This window comes from Triticum dicoccoides, chromosome 2B (assembly GCF_002162155.2).
Source record: "Triticum dicoccoides isolate Atlit2015 ecotype Zavitan chromosome 2B, WEW_v2.0, whole genome shotgun sequence".
Classification (NCBI taxonomy): Eukaryota; Viridiplantae; Streptophyta; class Magnoliopsida; order Poales; family Poaceae; genus Triticum; species Triticum dicoccoides.
Window position 1 is genome coordinate 634,814,506 of NC_041383.1, and position 19,156 is coordinate 634,833,661.

The following is a 19,156-nucleotide window of genomic DNA, read 5'->3' on the forward strand; positions in this document are numbered from 1 at the left end:
GTTATGTTGGAGCTATTATTATGACCCTAGATGTCTAGAGTATCACCTAGTAATCTAGCCATATTCTGTATCCCAGTGTGATGCTTCTGGCCATTATCCTCGAAAGCATCCCGTGATGCCATTTAGTTAGTAGGTATTCCACTCCTGGGTTATGAACCCGAGATTCACCCCACTTACCTCATGTTGATAGTGTTTGCTAGTTCCTTTAGGAAATTAGTAACCTTTGCATTAGTCCTCGAGGTTCGTGGTATTCCCTTCTTCCAAATACTATGAACCACTTACGACAGATGTTTGTTGGATCAAAAGATCACAACAAGAGTGATCTCGATGGGTTCTCCATTCTATATTGCGACTCTGCCAGTTCTACTTTTCTGCATGGGTTATCCGGAAGAAACTTGTTGAACTTGGTTCGACATACTAATCTATGCATCCACAACTCAGAAAATCGTATGTTCCTTTGAGTTGTCCCGCTTTAGTTGTCTTCCGACCCTCGTTTATTAATTGATAGTCAAGAGTATGCATGCATTCATTCATCGATGCATGTTACTCTTGTGGTCCGTCAAGCCATTCTATTCCAGAATGACTAGGAGAAACAAACTCCAGTATCTCATCCATTTCCAAGATTGGGTCAAAGCAGTTGTGTTCCGCAGATCAAATACTAATCCAGCTTTTGTTCTGTTCTACCTTGGAGTGTTACCCTCTTTATGTTAGGATCGTCATGAGAATTGCATCATCTCGTATGAATTCTTGACGCAGTGATACTTCTTGCCATCATTTCTCATTCCTCAGTTTTCCGCGTTGTTGCAACCGGAATGCCGACAGGTGAACTTTGATGTGTGAAATCAATACTCAGAGCAACTCGTTGCTTGGTAGTAAATGGACAATATTCTCATTCTTAGCATGTTGGTTATTGAATCATCATTCTAAGATAGATTGTGCTACCTAGTCCTTATTTCTGGTGCACTCTTCGATCAATGAGTCAGGATTATTCAATCCCTTGCTTATTTGATCATATCGTCTTGCTCTGAAAAGCAAGACTATTCTCGATCTTAGTAACATATCGATGGTTCATGATTTTCTGAATATCTTCTCGGAAGTATCACCAGGTCGTCACCTGACCGCTATGTTGAGTTCTTGATCATGTTGGTTTTCCTCCAAACCACCCATTCTCCAAGAATCTGTGTGGGATACCCCTGCGCTAGTTTGTTAAGCCAAACAACAACTTGGAGAGTTGGAAGATAAAAGCTTGTCTGACTTAGTTCATGTTAAGGGATATCTTTGTGTTGTGTGTGTGTTGAAGAAAGATGATATCTTCACCAATTGGTCTTCGTGATCAGTTGTTGGATCTATTGTCTTGTCAAAAATTTGACTTGAGTATGGGCTATCGTCAAGTCATATCAACACCAACGATGTTCTTAATGTTGTCTTACTCGTGGTTGATCCCTCGAGCATACACCATTACATCTTTTGGTCTGACCAATACTATCACTTGTTCACATAATTATGGAACTCCATCTTCATGGAAACCTGGATGAATTGTTGTTGAGCCCATCAACAACATTTTTATCTTCTCCTTGATTTTGTTGAGCATTAAGCTAATGTTGGAAACTTTTGAAAGCATTTCTTCATGCTAGCCCATGAAGGATATGTTCGGATGTAAGAAGTGACTTCCTCCAGTTCATGTGCATTTGGAGCAAGTTGCCGCCGTGGATTCGAGAAAGTCAATGTTGCCTCCTCTGGAACCATCTCAAGTCAGTCATGCATGTGCGAAGTATGCTATGGTTTGATAGGCTCGCTACCTCCATTCTATATGTGTCCCTAGCACGCCAAGCCACTGATTGATTTGTTCAAGGAGAAAGAGTTCCTTCATAAGAGCTAATCCGGACTTATGTAAGGACTCCGATATCCTCGTTGATGGTTCCCAACCAGAACTCGATAGTGTTTTATTATAAGACTACTATGTGGTCATGCTTGTCTGGGACAGCGTGCTCACATGTTTGTAGCAGAACCAGCTCATGTTTTGGAGCTTACTACCGTAGTTCATTCCCCGAGAATCTCACAACACCGTCTCGTCGATTTGTGTTGCAAACTTTCATTGTTATTTATAGACTCGATGAGTCTAGAATATCCTGACACCAGCCAGATCTGAATCTCAGGTAGATATGATGGTTGGAACGTTTTCCGAAGAACTATAATATTGGTCTCTTTGTAACCCAGTAAATTGGATGTCATGGCCAACACACCCAGCCAGAAGACCTAATGTTGTAGTATCTTCATTGAGGAAGTTGGCCACCTCCCCATAAGGATTTCATAGGATTTACCTCCGTAATTGTTCCTTATGGATTCTATTGCTCCCGAAGTCCGACCTTTTACTTGATGGTCTAGTTACCAAACCATTTCAATGAATGGGATACGCTAGCACATCAAGGAGAACATTAGAAGCGGAGTGCTAAATGTCTCTCGGTCAATCATCTAGATTTTGTTTTCCTTGGCTCTGCTAAGATGAAATCTAAGAAGGTGTTATCTTCCTTTGCATCTACATCATCCATCACCATTCATCATGGTAGTAAGTTGTGTTGCCAGGTTCCCTGACATGGATATTGGTAAAACCTTGATGAATATGCAAATGCTCAAGTTCTTGAAAGCACGCACAAGCACTAGGTGTTATCATCAACACTAACTGGGATTGCTCCCAGTTTCTTTGGTTATGCTATAACTTTTCAACAGCGGACTCACTCTCTACTGTTGAGCCTCTCCCCAATTACTAGAATCATTCCCAGCATTTGCACCTTGTTTTCCAGCTTGCACGCCATCGTGCCACCCTACCTTGGATTACCCTTCTCGGTAATTACTGATCAGGATCATTTTCATATGTGGTCCTACCATGGGTCCTATCCATCTCCGATGATAAGCAAAATCATCCATTGCGTTGTCTTCAACAAGGTAATCCACATCATCCATTCCAGTCCGTGTATGCCATTCTACCGAACTCCTTCAAACGATTGCTCGAGAATTGCCTCAGGCTGGTATAGAGGATTTTATTGATCTCTGAATCAAAAGTAATTCTTTTGCCACTTAGGGAATAATTCTACGGGTCACCCTCCTCTAAGGTGTTCCGTTGCGATGTCATGGCAACTCAAATCCTCGCTACGTTGACAACCGTTCACTACCTTCTTAAGCGTGAAATTGTTGTTTACCTAGTGAACCCTCGCCATCTGTCTCACTCCATCCCTTCAGATGTATGCTTCGTGTCTCAGCTCGAGAGATGTTGCTATGTCTCATTCCATGAGTTGATCCTAAGTTGTTCGACCTTCGATAAGATCGATCCTTCTAGAGTCTTTCTTTCCCTCTCGTTGTCATGTTAGTTGGAGTTCTCAGAGCAAGACTTCGAGACAATCATGGTGATCGAATCAACGTTCTTATGAAGTGCACCCTGGATCGTGAAGATTATACTAGTTTGTGTTCCCCCTTCATCTTACCCTACGCTTGATTCTCGGGACGAGATTCTTGCTTAGTGGGGGTGAGTTGTCACATCCCTAGCTTCTGGCAATGCACTAGTGCTAGTCTTTGGTGATGCATCATGTTTACTTTTACAGAAACCTGAAATGGGGATTGCCTAAACCCTAGCATTAAAGGAATTCACTAGGTTCAACTAAAATATTTTCAGTGAGTCCAAATGGCTTTCAAAAATGTTCATCATTTCTGGAAAATGCTAGAACCATAACCAGAGGTGTTGCACATTTTTCCATGACATATTTGGTCGCTAAATTAAATCATATAGTATTTGCATTTGGCCATTTAAATGCTATTAAATAATTTAAATGCTCAAATAATCCCAAACTGAAATGTTTACTATAGGATATATTTTCAACAGTAGTCATGAGCAGTTGCATGATTTTTGGGATTGATTTAGTATTTTAATAAAGCCACAAAGCTGTAGAAAAATAGAAAACAGAAAGAATTAGAAAGAGAGAGCGAGAGAGAATACCTGGCCACTTACCCAGCCTAGCAGTGCGGCCCACTGGCCCAACTGCCAGTCGTCATCTCCATCGCGCCAGTCGGACGCCGAGCGCATGCCTGACGCGCGCGCACGGCCGTGCTACCACGCCACCTGCCTGCCTGCCTGCGTCCCCGGGACAGCGCCACGCCGCGGGTTTTCCTCCTCGGTGTCGTCCCGATAGATCCGGCCTATCATTCCTCCCCCCTGCTCTCTCCCTCACCATTCCCCATCTCACCGAACGCGTCCGCCGCCACCGACGAGCACCATCGTGGCCATCGCCTCTCCCTCGCCCCCTCAAGCAGTCCAGAAGCTCCGCCGCATATTCCTCGTCCTCTCCACCGAGCTACACTGCGTCGGAGGCCCCACATCATCGCCATCTTCATCATCTTCGTCGCCGGCCGCCGGAGATCCCCGTCGCCGCTGCGCTCGCTCCGGTGCTTCCCCGAGCATGCCGAAGCCACCACTGCATCCGCCGTGAGCCACTGACCATCCTCCCCCTCTCCGTTCTCTCTGCCACTCGCCGTAGTCGCCGCACCAAGCACACCCGCTCGCGCCGCCGTCTGAGCTCGCCGCCGACGTGGCTCCGGCCACGCAACGGCCCCGTCGTCATGTCCACTGACCTCGCCGCATCTCGTAGGGCCCGTAGATGCCTCGCACGCGCCGACTCATCCACCGTAGCCTCGATCCCGAGCTCACCCGAGCTCCGGCAACCGCCGAGGTCATCGCCGGCGACAACTCCAGCCACCCCAGTGTTGGGGAACATTGCAGAAAATAAAAAATTTCCTACGGTTTCACCAAGATCAATATATGAGTTCATCTAGCAACGAGAGAGAGGAGTGCATCTACATACTCTTGTAGATCGAGCGGAAGCATTCAAGAGAACGGGGTTGAGGGAGTCGTACTCATCGTGATCCAAATCACCGGAGATCCTAGCGCCGAACGGATGGCACCACCGCGTTCAACACAGGTACGGTCAGTGTGACGTCTCCTCCTTCTTGATCCAGCAAGGGGGAAGGAGAGGTTGATGAAGATCCAGCAGCACGACGGCGTGGTGGTGGATGCAGCAGGGATCCCGGCAGGGCTTCGCCAAGTGTGTGCGGGAGGGAGAGGTGTAGCAAGGGGGAAGGGAGGCGCCAAGTGCAAGGGTGTGACTGCCCTCCCTCCCCCCTCTATATATAGGGTACCCAGGGGGCGCGCCGGCCCTAGGAGATGGGATCTCCTAGGGGGCGGCGGCCAAGGGGGGTGCCTTGCCCCCCAAGGCAAGTGGAGGCGCCCCCTCCCCTAGGGTTCCCAACCCTAGGCGCAGGGGGGCAAGGGGGGGCCCAAGGGGGGGGGTGCACCAGCCCACCAGGAGCTGGTTCCCCTCCCACTTCAGCCCATGGGGCCCTCCGGGATGGGTGGCCCCACCCGGTGGACCCCCGGGATCCATCCGGTGGTTCCGGTACAATATAGGTAACCCCCGAAACTTTCCCAATGGCCGAAACTCGACTTCCCATATATAATTCTTTACCTCCAGACCATTCCGGAACTCGTCGTGACGTCCGGGATCTCATCCGGGACTCCGAACAACTTTTGGTTTGCTGCATATAAATATCTCTACAACCCTAGCGTCACCGAACCTTAAGTGTGTAGACCCTACGGGTTCGGGAGACACGTAGACATGACCGAGATGGCTCTCCGGTCAATAATGAATAGCAGGATCTGGATACCCATGTCGGCTCCCACATGCTCCTTGATGATCTCATCAGATGAACCATGATGTTGAGGATTCAAGCAACCCCATATACAATTCCCTTTGTCAATCGGTATGTTACTTGCCCGAGATTCGATCGTCGGTATCCCAATACCTCGTTCAATCTTGTTACCGGCAAGTCACTTTACTCGTACCGTAATGCATGATCCCGTGACCAGACACTTGGTCACTTTGAGCTCAATATGATGATGCATTACCAAGTGGGCCCAGAGATACCTCTCCGTCATACGGAGCGACAAATCCCAGTCTCGATCCGTGTCAACCGAACAGACACTTTCGGAGATACCCGTAGTATACCTTTATAGTCACCCAGTTATGTTGTGACGTTTGGTACAACCAAAGCACTCCTTCGGTGTCCGGGAGTTACACGATCTCATGGTCTAAGGAAAAGATACTTGACATTGGAAAAGCTCTAGCAAACGAACTACACGATCTTGTGCTATGCTTAGGATTGGGTCTTGTCCATCACATCATTCTCCTAATGATGTGATCTCGTTATCAATGACATCCAATGTCCATAGTCAGGAAACCATGACTATCTGTTGATCAACAAGCTAGTCAACTAGAGGCTCACTAGGGACATGTTGTGGTCTATGTATTCACACTTGTATTACGATTTCCGGATAATACAATTATAGCATAAATAAAAGACAATTATCATGAACAAGGAAATATAATAATAATCCTTTTATTATTGCCTCTAGGGCATATTTCAAACAGTCTCCCACTTGCACTAGTGTCAATAATCTAGTTACATTGTGATGAATCGAACACCCATAGAGTTCTGGTGTTGATCATGTTTTGCTCGCGGAAGAGGTTTAGTCAACGGATCTGCAACATTCAGATCCGTATGTACTTTGCAAATATCTATGTCTCCATCTTGAACATTTTCACAGATGGAGTTGAAACGACGCTTGATGTGCCTGGTCTTCTTGTGAAACCTCGGCTCCTTGGCAAGGGCAATAGCTCCAGTGTTGTCACACAAGAGAGTGATCGGCCCCGACGCATTGGGTATGACTCCTAGGTCGGTGATGAACTCCTTCATCCATATTGCTTCATGCGCTGCCTTCGAGGCTACCATGTATTCCGCTTCACATGTAGATCCCGCCACGATGCTCTGCTTGCAACTGCACCACCTTACTGCTCCACGATTCAACATATACACGTATCCAGTTTGTGACTTAGAGTCATCCAGATCTGTGTCGAAGCTAGCGTCGACGTAACCCTTTACGATGAGCTCTTCGTCACCTCCATAGACGAGAAACATGTCCTTTGTCCTTTTCAGGTACTTCTGGATATTATTGACCACTGTCCAGTGTTTCTTGCCGGGATTACTTTGGTACCTTCCTACCAAACTTACGGCAAGGTTTACATCAGGTCTGGTACACAGCATGGCATACATGATAGATCCTATGGCTGAGGCATAGGGGATGACACTCATCTCTTCTTTATCTTCTGCCGTGGTCGGGCATTGAGCCGAGCTCAATCTCACACCTTGCAATACAGGCAAGAACCCTTTCTTGGACTGATCCATATTGAACTTCTTCAATATCTTATCAAGGTATGTGCTTTGTGAAAGACCTATGAGGCGTCTCGATCTATCCCTATAGATCTTGATGCCTAATATGTAAGCAGCTTCTCCAAGATCCTTCATTGAAAAACACTTATTCAAGTAGGTCTTTATGCTGTCCAAAAGTTCTATATCATTTCCCATCAGAAGTATGTCATCTACATACAATATGAGAAATGCTACAGAGCTCCCACTCACTCTCTCATAAACGCAGGCTTCTCCATAAGTCTGCATAAACCAAAATGCTTTGATCATCTCATCAGAGTGAATGTTCCAACTCCGAGATGTTTGCACCAGTCCATAAATGGATCGCTGGAGCTTGCATACCTTGTTAGCATTCTTAGGGTCGATAAAACCTTCCGGCCGCATCATATACAGTTCTTCCTTAAGATAGCCGTTAAGAAATGTCGTTTTGACGTCCATCTGCCATATCTCATAATCATAGTATGCGGCAATTGCTAACATGATTCAGATGGACTTCAGCTTCGCTACGGGAGAGAAAGTCTCATCCTAGTCAACCCTTGAACTTGTCGATAACCCTTAGTGACAAGTCGAGCTTTATAGATGGTAACATTACCATCCGCGTCCGTCTTCTTCTTAAAGATCCATTTGTTTTCTATCGCTCGCCGATCATCGGGCAAGTCTGTCAAAGTCCATACTTTGTTTTCATACATGGATTATATCTCGGATTGCATGGCTTCAAGCCATTTGTTGGAATCTGGGCCCGTCATCGCTTCTTCATAGTTCGAAGGTTCACCGTTGTCTAACAACATGATTTCTAGGATAGGGTTGCCATACCACTCTGGTGTGGAATGTGTCCTTGTGGACCTACGAAGTTCAGTAGCAACTTGATCTGAAGTACCTTGATCATCATCATTAATTTCCTCTCCAGTCGGTGTAGGCACCACAGGAATATTTTCCTGAGCTGCACTACTTTCTGGTTCAAGAGGTAGTACTTCATCGAGTTCTACTTTCCTCCCACTTACTCCTTTCGAGAGAAACTCTTTTTCCAGAAAGGATCCGTTCTTGGCAACAAAGATCTTGCCTTCAGATCTAAGGTAGAAGGTATACCCAATGGTTTCCTTAGGGTATCCTATGAAGACGCATTTTTCCGATTTGGGTTCGAGCTTTTCAGGTTGAAGTTTCTTGACATAAGCATCGCATCCCGAAACTTTTAGAAACGACAGCTTAGGTTTCTTCCCAAACCATAATTCATACGGTGTCGTCTCAACGGATTTAGACGGAGCCCTATTTAAAGTGAATGCAGCTGTCTCTAGAGCGTATCCCCAAAATGATAGCGGTAAATCGGTAAGAGACATCATAGATCGCACCATATCCAATAGAGTGCGATTACGATGTTCGGACACACCATTACGCTGAGGTGTTCCAGGCGGCGTGAGTTGTGAAACGATTCCACATTTTCTTAAGTGCGTACCAAATTCGTGACTTAAATATTCTCCTCCACGATCTGATCGCAAGAACTTTATCTTTCGGTCACATTGATTCTCTACTTCATTATGAAATTCCTTGACCTTTTCAAAGGTCTCAGACTTGTGTTTCATCAAGTAGACATACCCATATCTACTTAAGTCATCAGTGAGAGTGAGAACATAACGATATCCTCCACGAGCCTCAACGCTCATTGGACCGCACACATCAGTATGTATGATTTCCAATAAGTTGGTTGCTCGCTCCATTGTTCCGGAGAAAGGAGTCTTGGTCATTTTGCCCATGAGGCATGGTTCGCATGTGTCAAATGATTCATAATCGAGAGACTCTAAAAGCCCATCAGCATGGAGCTTCTTCATTTGCTTGACACCAACGTGACCAAGGCGGCAGTGCCACAAGTACGTGCGACTATCGTTATCAACCTTACATCTTTTGGTATTCACACTATGAATATGTGTAACATTACGTTCGAGATTCACTAAGAATAAACCATTGACCAGCGGGGCATGACCATAAAACATATCTCGCATATAAATAGAACAACCATTATTCTCGGATTTAAATGAGTAGCCATCTCGCATTAAACGAGATCCAGATACAATGTTTATGCTCAAAGATAGCACTAAATAACAATTATTGAGGTTTAAAACTAATCCCGTGGGTAAATGTAGAGGTAGCGTGCCGACGGCGATCACATGGACCTTGGAACCATTCCCGACGCGCATCGTCACCTCGTCCTTCGCCAGTCTCCGCTTATTCCGCAGCTCCTGCTTTGAGTTACAAATATGAGCAACGGCACCAGTATCAAATACCTAGGAGCTACTACGAGCACTGGTAAGGTACACATCAATTACATGTATATCACATATACCTTTAGTGTTGCCGGCCTTCTTGTCCGCTAAGTATTTGGGGTAGTTCCGCTTCCAGTGACCCTTCCCTTTGCAATAAAAGCACTCAGTCTCAGGCTTGGGTCCATTCTTTGACTTCTTCCCGGCAACTGGCTTACCGGGCGCGGCAACATCCTTGTCGTCCTTCTTGAAGTTCTTCTTACCCTTGCCTTTCTTGAACTTAGTGGTTTTATTGACCATCAACACTTGATGTTCCTTTTTGATTTCTACCTCTGCTGACTTCAGCATTGAAAATACTTCAGGAATAGTTTTCACCATCCCCTGCATATTATAGTTCATCACAAAGCTCTTGTAGCTTGGTGGGAGCGACTGAAGGATTCTGTCAATGACTGCCTCGTTCGGGAGTTTAATGTCCAGCTGGGACAGGCGGTTGTGCAACCCAGACATTTTGAGTATGTGCTCATTGACAGAACTATTTTCCTCCATCTTACAACTATAGAACTTGTTGGAGACTTCATATCTCTCGACCCGGGCGTGAGCTTGGAAAACCATTTTCAGCTCCTCGAACATCTCATATGCTCTGTGTTGCTCAAAACGCTTTTGGAGCCCCGGTTCTAAGCTGTAAAGCATGTCGCACTGAACGAGGGAGTAATCATCAGCACGTGACTGCCAAGCGTTCATAACGTCTTGGTTCTCTGGGATGGGTGCTTCACCTAGCGGTCCTTCTAGGGCATATGCTTTCTTGGCAGCTATGAGGATGATCCTCAGGTTCTGGACCCAGTCCGTATAGTTGCTGCCATCATCTTTCAGCTTGGTTTTCTCTAGGAACGCGTTGAAGTTCATGTTGACATGAGCGTTGGCCATTTGATCTACAAGACATTTTTGCAAAGATTTTAGACTAAGTTCATGATAATTAAGTTCATCTAATCAAATTATTTAATGAACTCCCACTCAGATTAGACATCCCTCTAGTCATCTAAGTGCTACATGATCCGAGTCGACTAGGCCGTGTCCGATCATCACGTGAGACGAACTAGTCATCATCGGTGAACATCTCCATGTTGATCGTATCTTTCCTACGACTCATGTTCGACCTTTCGGTCTCTTGTGTTCCGAGGCCATGTCTGTACATGCTAGGCTCGTCAAGTTAACCTAAGTGTTTTGCATGTGTAAATCTATCTTACACCCGTTGTATGTGAACATTAGAATCTATCAGACCCGATCATCACGTGGTGCTTCGAAACAACAAACTGTCGCAACGGTGCACAATTAGGGGGAACACTTTCTTGAAATTATTATGAGGGATCATCTTATTTACTACCGTCGTTCTAAGTAAACAAGATGAAAAAACATGATAAATATCACATGCAATCAAATAGTAGTGACATGCTATGGCCAATATCATATAGCTCCTCTGATCTCCATCTTCGGGGCTCCATGATCATCTTCGTCACCGGCATGACACCATGATCTCCATCATCGTGTCTCCATGAAGTTGCTCGCCAACTATTACTTCTACTACTATAGCTAACGGTTTAGCAATAAAGTAAAGTAATTACATGGCGTTAAATCATTGACACGCAGGTCATACAATAATTAAGACAACTCCTATGGCTCTTGCCGGTTGTCATACTCATCGACATGGAAGTCGTGATTCCTATTACAAGAACATGATCTCATACATCACAATATATCATCATTCATCACAACTTTTGGCCATATCACATCACAAAGCAATTGCTGCAAAAACAAGTTAGACGTCCTCTAATTGTTGTTGAATCTTTTACGTGGCTGCAATAGGGTTCTAGCAAGAACGTTTTCTTACCTACGAAAAAGCCACAACGTGATTTGTCAACTTCTATTTACCCTTCATAAGGACCCTTTTCATCGAATCTGCTCCAACTAAAGTGGGAGAGATAGACACCCGCTAGCCACCTTATGCAACTAGTGCATGTCAGTCGGTGGAACCTATCTCACGTAGGCGTACGTGTAAGGTCGGTCCGGGCCGCTTCATCCCACAATACCGCTGAAGCAAAATAAGACTAGTAGTGGCAAGAAAGCTGACAACATCTACGCCCACAACAGATTTGTGTTCTACTCGTGCAAAGAGACTACGCATAAACCTGGCTCATGATGCCACTATTGGGGAACGTTGCAAAAAATAAAAAATTTCCTACGGTTTCACCAAGATCAATCTATGAGTTCATCTAGCAACGATAGAGAGGAGTGCATCTACATACTCTTGTAGATCAAGCGGAAGCATTCAAGAGAACGGGGTTGAGGGAGTCGTACTCGTCGTGATCCAAATCACCGGAGATCCTAGCACCGAACGGACGGCACCTCCGCGTTCAACGCATGTACGGTCAGCGTGACGTCTCCTCCTTCTTGATACAGCAAGGGGGAAGAAGAGGTTGATGAAGATCCAGCAGCACGACGGCGTGGTGGTGGATGCAGCAGGGATCCCGGCTGGGCTTCGCCAAGCGTGTGCGGGAGGGAGAGGTGTAGCAAGGGGGAAGGGAGGCGCCAAGTGCAAGGGTGCGGCTGCCCTCCCTCCCCCCTCTATATATAGGGTCCCCAGGGGGGCGGCGGCCCTAGGAGATGGGATCTCCTAGGGGGGGCGGCGGCCAAGGGGGGGCCTTGCCCCCCAAGGCAAGTGGAGGCGCCCCCTCCCCTAGGGTTCCCAACCCTAGGCGCAGGGGGGGCCCAAGGGGGGGCGCACCAGCCCACCAGGGGCTGGTTCCCCTCCCAGTTCAGCCCATGGGGCCCTCCGGGATGGGTGGCCCCACACGGTGGACCCCCGGGACCCTTCCGGTGGTCCCGGTACAATACCGGTGACCCCCGAAACTTTCCCGATGGTCGAAACTCGACTTCCCATATATAATTATTTACGTCCGGACCATTTCGGTACTCCTCGTGACGTCCGGGATCTCATTCGGGACTCCGAACAACTCTCGGTTTGCTGCATACAAATATCTCTACAACCCTAGCGTCATCGAACCTTAAGTGTGTAGACCCTACGGGTTCGGGAGACACGTAGACATGACAGAGACGGCTCTCCGGTCAATAACGAATAGCGGGATCTGGATACCCATGTTGGCTCCCACATGCTCCTCGATGATCTCATCGGATGAACCACGATGTCGAGGATTCAAGCAACCCCGTATACAATTCCCTTTGTCAATCGGTATGTTACTTGCCCGAGATTCGATCGTCGGTATCCCAATACCTCGTTCAATCTCGTTACTGACAAGTCACTTTACTCGTACCGTAATGCATGATCCCGTGACCAGACACTTGGTCACTTTGAGCTCAATATGATGATGCATTACCGAGTGGGCCCAGAGATACCTCTCCGTCATACGGAGTAACAAATCCCAGTCTCGATCTGTGTCAACCCAACAGACACTTTCGGAGATACCCGTAGTATACCTTTATAGTCACCCAGTTATGTTGTGACGTTTGGTACACCCAAAGCACTCCTACTGTGTCTGGGAATTACACGATCTCATGGTCTAAGGAAAAGATACTTGACATTGGAAAAGCTCTAGGAAACGAACTACACGATCTTGTGCTATGATTAGGATTGGGTCTTGTCCATCACATCATTCTCCTAATGATGTGATCTCGTTATCAATGACATCCAATGTCCATAGTCAGGAAACCATGACTATCTGTTGATCAACGAGCTAGTCAACTAGAGGCTCACTAGGGACATGTTGTGGTCTATGTATTCACACGTGTATTACGATTTCCGGATAATACAATTATAGCATGAATAAAAGAAAATTATCATGAACAAGGAAATATAATAATAATCCTTTTATTATTGCCTCTATGGCATATTTCCAACACCCAGGCCCAACCGCCACCACCACTCGATGCGGACGTGTGTCCGCATCACGTAGATGCCCTCCGCCGGCCGTTTGGTTGCCGGAGACGCAAACCCGAGGCTTGCCACCATGGCTGGCCTCGCCGGCGTCATGTCGCCGATGGGTTTGACCCCACTAACCCGTGTTTTGAACCTGTTTGACTTCCCTAGGGTCGCTGACAGGTGGGCACATGCCCCTGCTAATTTAGGTTAAGTGCTAACTAAACATAATTAACCCTGTTAATACTGACATGTGGGACCAGGGCCTTAACTGGTCTAGTTTAATATTAGTTTAGAGCTAATTAACTCAGGTTAATTAGTTAGACACTGACATGTGGGTCCCAGCCGTCAGGTTTGACCTTGGCTGGCGCCTTTGACCTGCTGACGTCACCCCGACGTCATGCTGACGCAGATAACCTTTTCTGGATTTATTTTTAATTCAGGAATTTCAGAAAATATCCAAAACTTCTAAAATTCATATAAATTCAACCGTGACTCCAAATAAGATAAATGATATATGAAAAATGATCAGAAAAATCCAATCTATCCATCTGTACCATTTTCATGCATGTTAGAACAACTTATGACTACTGTTTAGGACAAATGAAATGAATGGCATTTGAATATCCACATATGGAGTTTGAATTTGAATCTTGGATTCAAACCAACTCCATTTAATCTGTTGCTAGCTGCATTAGCTCAAATCACAGCATATTGACATGTCATGATCATGCATCATATTGTGCATTGCATTGATTGTGTTCTTCCTTGTTTGCCGGTGTTTGTCCCCTCTCGATAGACGTGATTCCGAGGATGAGTTCGATGACATCGATGGAGAACTATACTATCTTCAGAAGTGCCAGGCAAGCAAAACCCCCTTGTTCATTCCGATACAATCCTACTCTCTCGCTCCTGCTCTCTTTTACTTCATTAGGACAACAACGATTCTTCTGTCACTTGCTGCGGTAGCTGAACCCCTTTATCCTCTGCATGACATGTCATTGCCACAGTAAATAGATGAAACCCACTAGCATGAGTAGGAGTTGTTTGAGCCCTGTTGTGCCTACTCATTCATGCTTGTTTGTCATGCCTGCTACTGCTTAGAGTTGAGTCAGGTCTGATTCATCGGGGATGAATCAGAGGTGTGTGAACATGTCCTACTGTGTGTGAACTAAGTGTGTGAACATGATTTGGTAAAGGTAGTGGTGAGAGGCCTTGTAGGAGTACATGGTGGGTTGTCTCATTGAAGCCGTCCTCAGGAACTGAGTTCTGTGTTTGTGATCCATGAAACAACTACTACCATGCATTGGGCCCTGAAATATGACCCCGCTCGACTTCTTAATCACCCTTGTCCTTTGTCCAGGAGTTGCAAGTAGTTTCGTTTTTAGTATGCTGGAGGCCGTGCGCAGCGCTGACCGGATGGGTGGGCTGTGATGCGGTAGGCACATGGCACGGTGTACCGGGCGCCCGTTTGGTGTCTCGGGAACCCTGCACACATCGTTCGGGGCCGTATGGGGAAACTTCGGCTGGACTCCCTGCGGATGGAACCTGAATAGGCGATAAACCTGGACTAGAAACTTGAGTGTTTAGGTAGGTCGTGGTCTACACCCACATTGGCTTTCGCTTGAAGTCTGCCGAGCACATGTCGTGTGCAGACGCTAAATGGTGGAAACATGTATGAAGAAGTACGCCCCTGCAGGGTTAACATCATCTATTTGAATAGCCGTGTCCACGATAAAGGACTTCTGTGTTGCCTATAACAGTTCATAGACAAGTGAAAGTGGATACTCTAAAATACGCAAGATAAGCGTGAGTGCTATGGATGGCGTTCTCGTAGGGAGACGGGAGCGGATCCATAGTGGTGTATTGATATGGTGAATATGTGGACTCGTGTGCGCCACCTCGAAAGAGTTACTTGCAGTCGTAGTTCAGGATAGCCACCGAGTCAAAGCTGGCTTGCTGCAGTTAAACCCCACAATCCCCTTTGTTGATAATGATGCATATGTAGATAGTTCTGATGTAAGTCTTGTTGGGTACATTTGTACTCACGTTTGCCATTTTATGTTTTTGCAGAGAGACTTTAGTCTCACTAGTAGTTCCACGTGGACTTCGACGTTTAGCTTGTTACCTCAGCTACGATCTTGTGCCTTGGCAGGATCTGCTAGATAGTCAGGCTTCTCACCTTTTTCATTTGTAGTTGTGTGTACTCAGACATGTTAAGCTTCCGCATGTGCTTTGACTTGTATGCTCTGAATGTTGGGTCGTGAGACCCATGTTTGTAATATCTCGCTCCCTGGAGCCTATTGAATAAATACTTGAGTTGTAGAGTCATGTTGTGATGCCATGTTGTATTTGCACATATCGAGCATATTGTGTGTATGTTATTGAAATGCTTGGTATGTGTGGGATCTGACTATCTAGTTGTTTATCCTTGGTAGCCTCTCTTACCGGGAAATGTCTCCTAGTGCTTCCACTGAGCCTTGGTAGCTTGCTACTGCTCCGGAACACTTAGGCTGGCCGGCATGTGTCCTTCTTCGTTCCTGTGTCTGTCCCTTCGGTGAAATGTCACGCGGTGTCTACCGAAGTCCTGTTAGCCTGCTACAGCCCGGATTCACTCGCTGATGACCGACACGTTCGTTGTTGGGTCATGTATGCCTGTCCCTGTAAGTTAGTGTCACTTTGGGTTTACGACTAGCCATGTGAGCCCGGGTTCTTTGTCATATGGATGCTAGCAACGCTATCATATACGTGAGCCAAAGGCGCAAACGGTCCCGGGCCTGGTAAGGCGACACCTGTGGGAATACCGTGCGTGAGGCCGCAAAGGGATATGAGGTGTTACATGCTAGGTCGGTGTGGCACAGGATCGGGGTCCTGACAAGTTTTCTTTAGTTTTCATTTTTTTTCCTTCCATTTTGTAGGTTTTCTTTATGGTTTTCATTGCCTTCTTCTGATTTTATTTTATTATCTTTTTTTTTTTATACTTGTCTAACTTTTTCAACACACATTGTAAAAAATTTATATACTTCTGAAACATTTGTTTGTACTCAATGAACATTTTTAAATACATTATTACATTTTTAAAATACATGTTTTAAACATTTTTTTGAATTTGCGCCTGAGAAAGCTGCCCATCCTGACCCAAATGATCATACAAACTGATGTGACTTGATTGTTGCACCCTTTTGTCGCCTTGTACCATTCGAGGCATTTTCAATAGTTTCCATGTCTAGTTAAGAAAAATAAATAGTTCTAGGAAATAAAATAAAAAATTCCGAACTATAGGGCTGTATATTGACTAGGAACATGCATGGATAAACAAAATTAAACATACACTGGTACGCAGCACATCGCATGCATTAACAAAACCACATATATATTGCACGTATTAGGCACTGATAGAGTGCAGCGAGCTGTCATTACATGTTTTACACGTCCACATAAACATTGACTAAACGGCCAACAGGGGAGATCTATACCCATTTGCAGCGCCTCCTCCTCAACGGCCGTCTCGCCGTTATTTCAGTTCTTCGTAGTAGCACAGCGCGCTACACATCGAACTACCACACACACACACACACACATGTTGCACCATCTCGCCGTGGATTAGTAATTGACCGCCGACTGGTACGCAGAGCCGGCCTTCCACCCAAGCGGGATGACGTTGCTGGCGACGAGCTTCTTGCCAGAGCTGGACGTGAGGCGGAGGGAGAGCGGCGCCTGCAGCGCCGACCCGGCGTCGAGCTTCCAGACAGCGCCCCACGAGTGCTGCATCGGCGTCCATGCCGCCGCCGCACCGCTCTGCATGAGCTCGACGCCCGAGAGGTTCCCGTCGCCGTTCTGGTACTGGACGAGCACGGCCAAGTAGTTCGGGTTCGAGCCGGCGTCCACGACGAAGGTTAGCTTCACTCCATCCCAGTTGCACTGCACTCTGTACATGACATGCGGAGTAATGAAAAACCAGTTAGTAACACGGAGGATCAAGGACACAGCTCGATCGATGCATCTCAGTTATGCATGGAAAACAGTACATGTGCCGGCCCGTGGTCTATCCATGGCGACAAAGGTAACAATCATTAGGTGTGCTCCAACGGCGCGTGAGGTGCATGTGGCATGTAGCACCCTGGCCGTTTCAAGCGGGGCAGTGTTAGAGTGTGCACTGATGCGGGCGTACCGGGTGAACTGGATTTGGAGGACACCCGCGGCGCGCAGCTGGTCGGCCTGGCCGGGCTTCGCCATGGCGCCGAACGCCGTCCCGCTCAGGTCGAAGTGCGGCTCTTCCAAGCAAGGGCCGCCGGGGCACTGGTCTGTGATGACGACCGTCACCGGGCTGCTCGAGCACGCGGCGTTACCAGTGCATTTCACCTAAATTAATACGTAGGACAAAAGGTCACAAACCACGCATGCATGCTAGACCTAATAGTTTTTATTAGTCTGTTTCATAAGGGGCACCGATCATGCATGCACCTGGTAGCAAGATCCACAGCCAAGGCCAGATGTGTAGAGGGAAGGGCCGCCGGCGGCGATCATGGACGAAAACGGTGGCTGGTCGACGGCGCCCTTGTACCCGCACGCACCACCTGTACACGTATGTAAATTAGCATGATATGTATGATTTTATGTTAAAACATGAGCTATGATCGATTCTAGCTTGACTATACTTTCTTTTTTAACATAGATCAGTTTGGAAAGTAAATATGGTGATCAATGAAGTGAATTACAACCCTCATCAGTTTGCAAAGTATACATACCATCACTCCCAGCCCCATTAGCGGCGCCATACCATGTCGCGCCGGCATTAGACCAACTGGCGAGCTTGCGGTGAAACTCAACGGATGTGCAAGGGTGGATAACCGTCGCGAGAACCACAATTGCAATGAAGGAGCGCGGGAGCTGGAGCTTGGAAGCCAGGGCCGGCCCTGAGATCTTAGAGGCCCTTGTGCGAGCTTCATCTAATGGGCCCCTATAATAGACGCAAAAATATCTTCTAGTAAAGGATGTAGCACCGTTTTGAGATTCAATTAATTGATTTAGATGTTAGTTCTTTTTTCTTTTCTCACAACCATATAATTGCTATTTTGGCAACATTGTTACAAAAAAAAGGAGAGAACCTGATTTCTTAAATCTTGGTTTTGGAGTAAATTAGAAGAAATTATATGCTCCATCTACCCAATAATGAAAATTCTTGCAATGCCACAACCTGCAGAATTACCTGACTGCAATTCGTACAAAAAAAAGAGGAATTAAGTAGGTCAAACATCAGCAATGGCTTATCATGAATTTTGTTTATTACATCAACTCATCATATACCAGAAATAAACAGACAAGGATCAAAGAATTGGGATCCAAAACTTATATGAATGAGCAATGGCTTCGGTGCTTACCTTGAACAGTGCCTGGACTTCACATCTCCACCGCCTGCCCTTCACCATGAACACGGCTCGGACGGCCATGCTGCAGGTTGTTGCTCTCGCGTCCCTGCCGTTGTAGGTCCGTCGGGGTCCCTTGGGACTGTTTATAGAATGCAAGGAACCAAAGAAATTTATTGATTAACTTCGGGAATTGGGGCCTGGCCTCTTAGGAAGTCGGGGCAATCAATATTTGGCAAAGAAGATGAAGAACGGGAGACTACCGAGGCGTAATTCAAGGAGCCAGCGAAGGAGAAGGGATT

The 19,156-nt window shown here is 46.4% G+C and overlaps 1 protein-coding gene across 1 annotated transcript; it reads right to left on the bottom strand.

Moving 5' to 3' along the window:
* Window positions 1–17,003: 17,003 nt before the first annotated feature.
* On the bottom strand, window positions 17,004–18,390 carry LOC119365293 (expansin-B18-like; the record flags this gene model as incomplete). Its single annotated transcript, XM_037630911.1, has 4 exons — window positions 17,004–17,416; window positions 17,660–17,850; window positions 17,953–18,065; window positions 18,237–18,390. Coding segments are annotated over 4 exons (783 nt in total), but the record flags the coding sequence as incomplete, so codon positions are not given.
* Window positions 18,391–19,156: the final 766 nt, after the last annotated feature.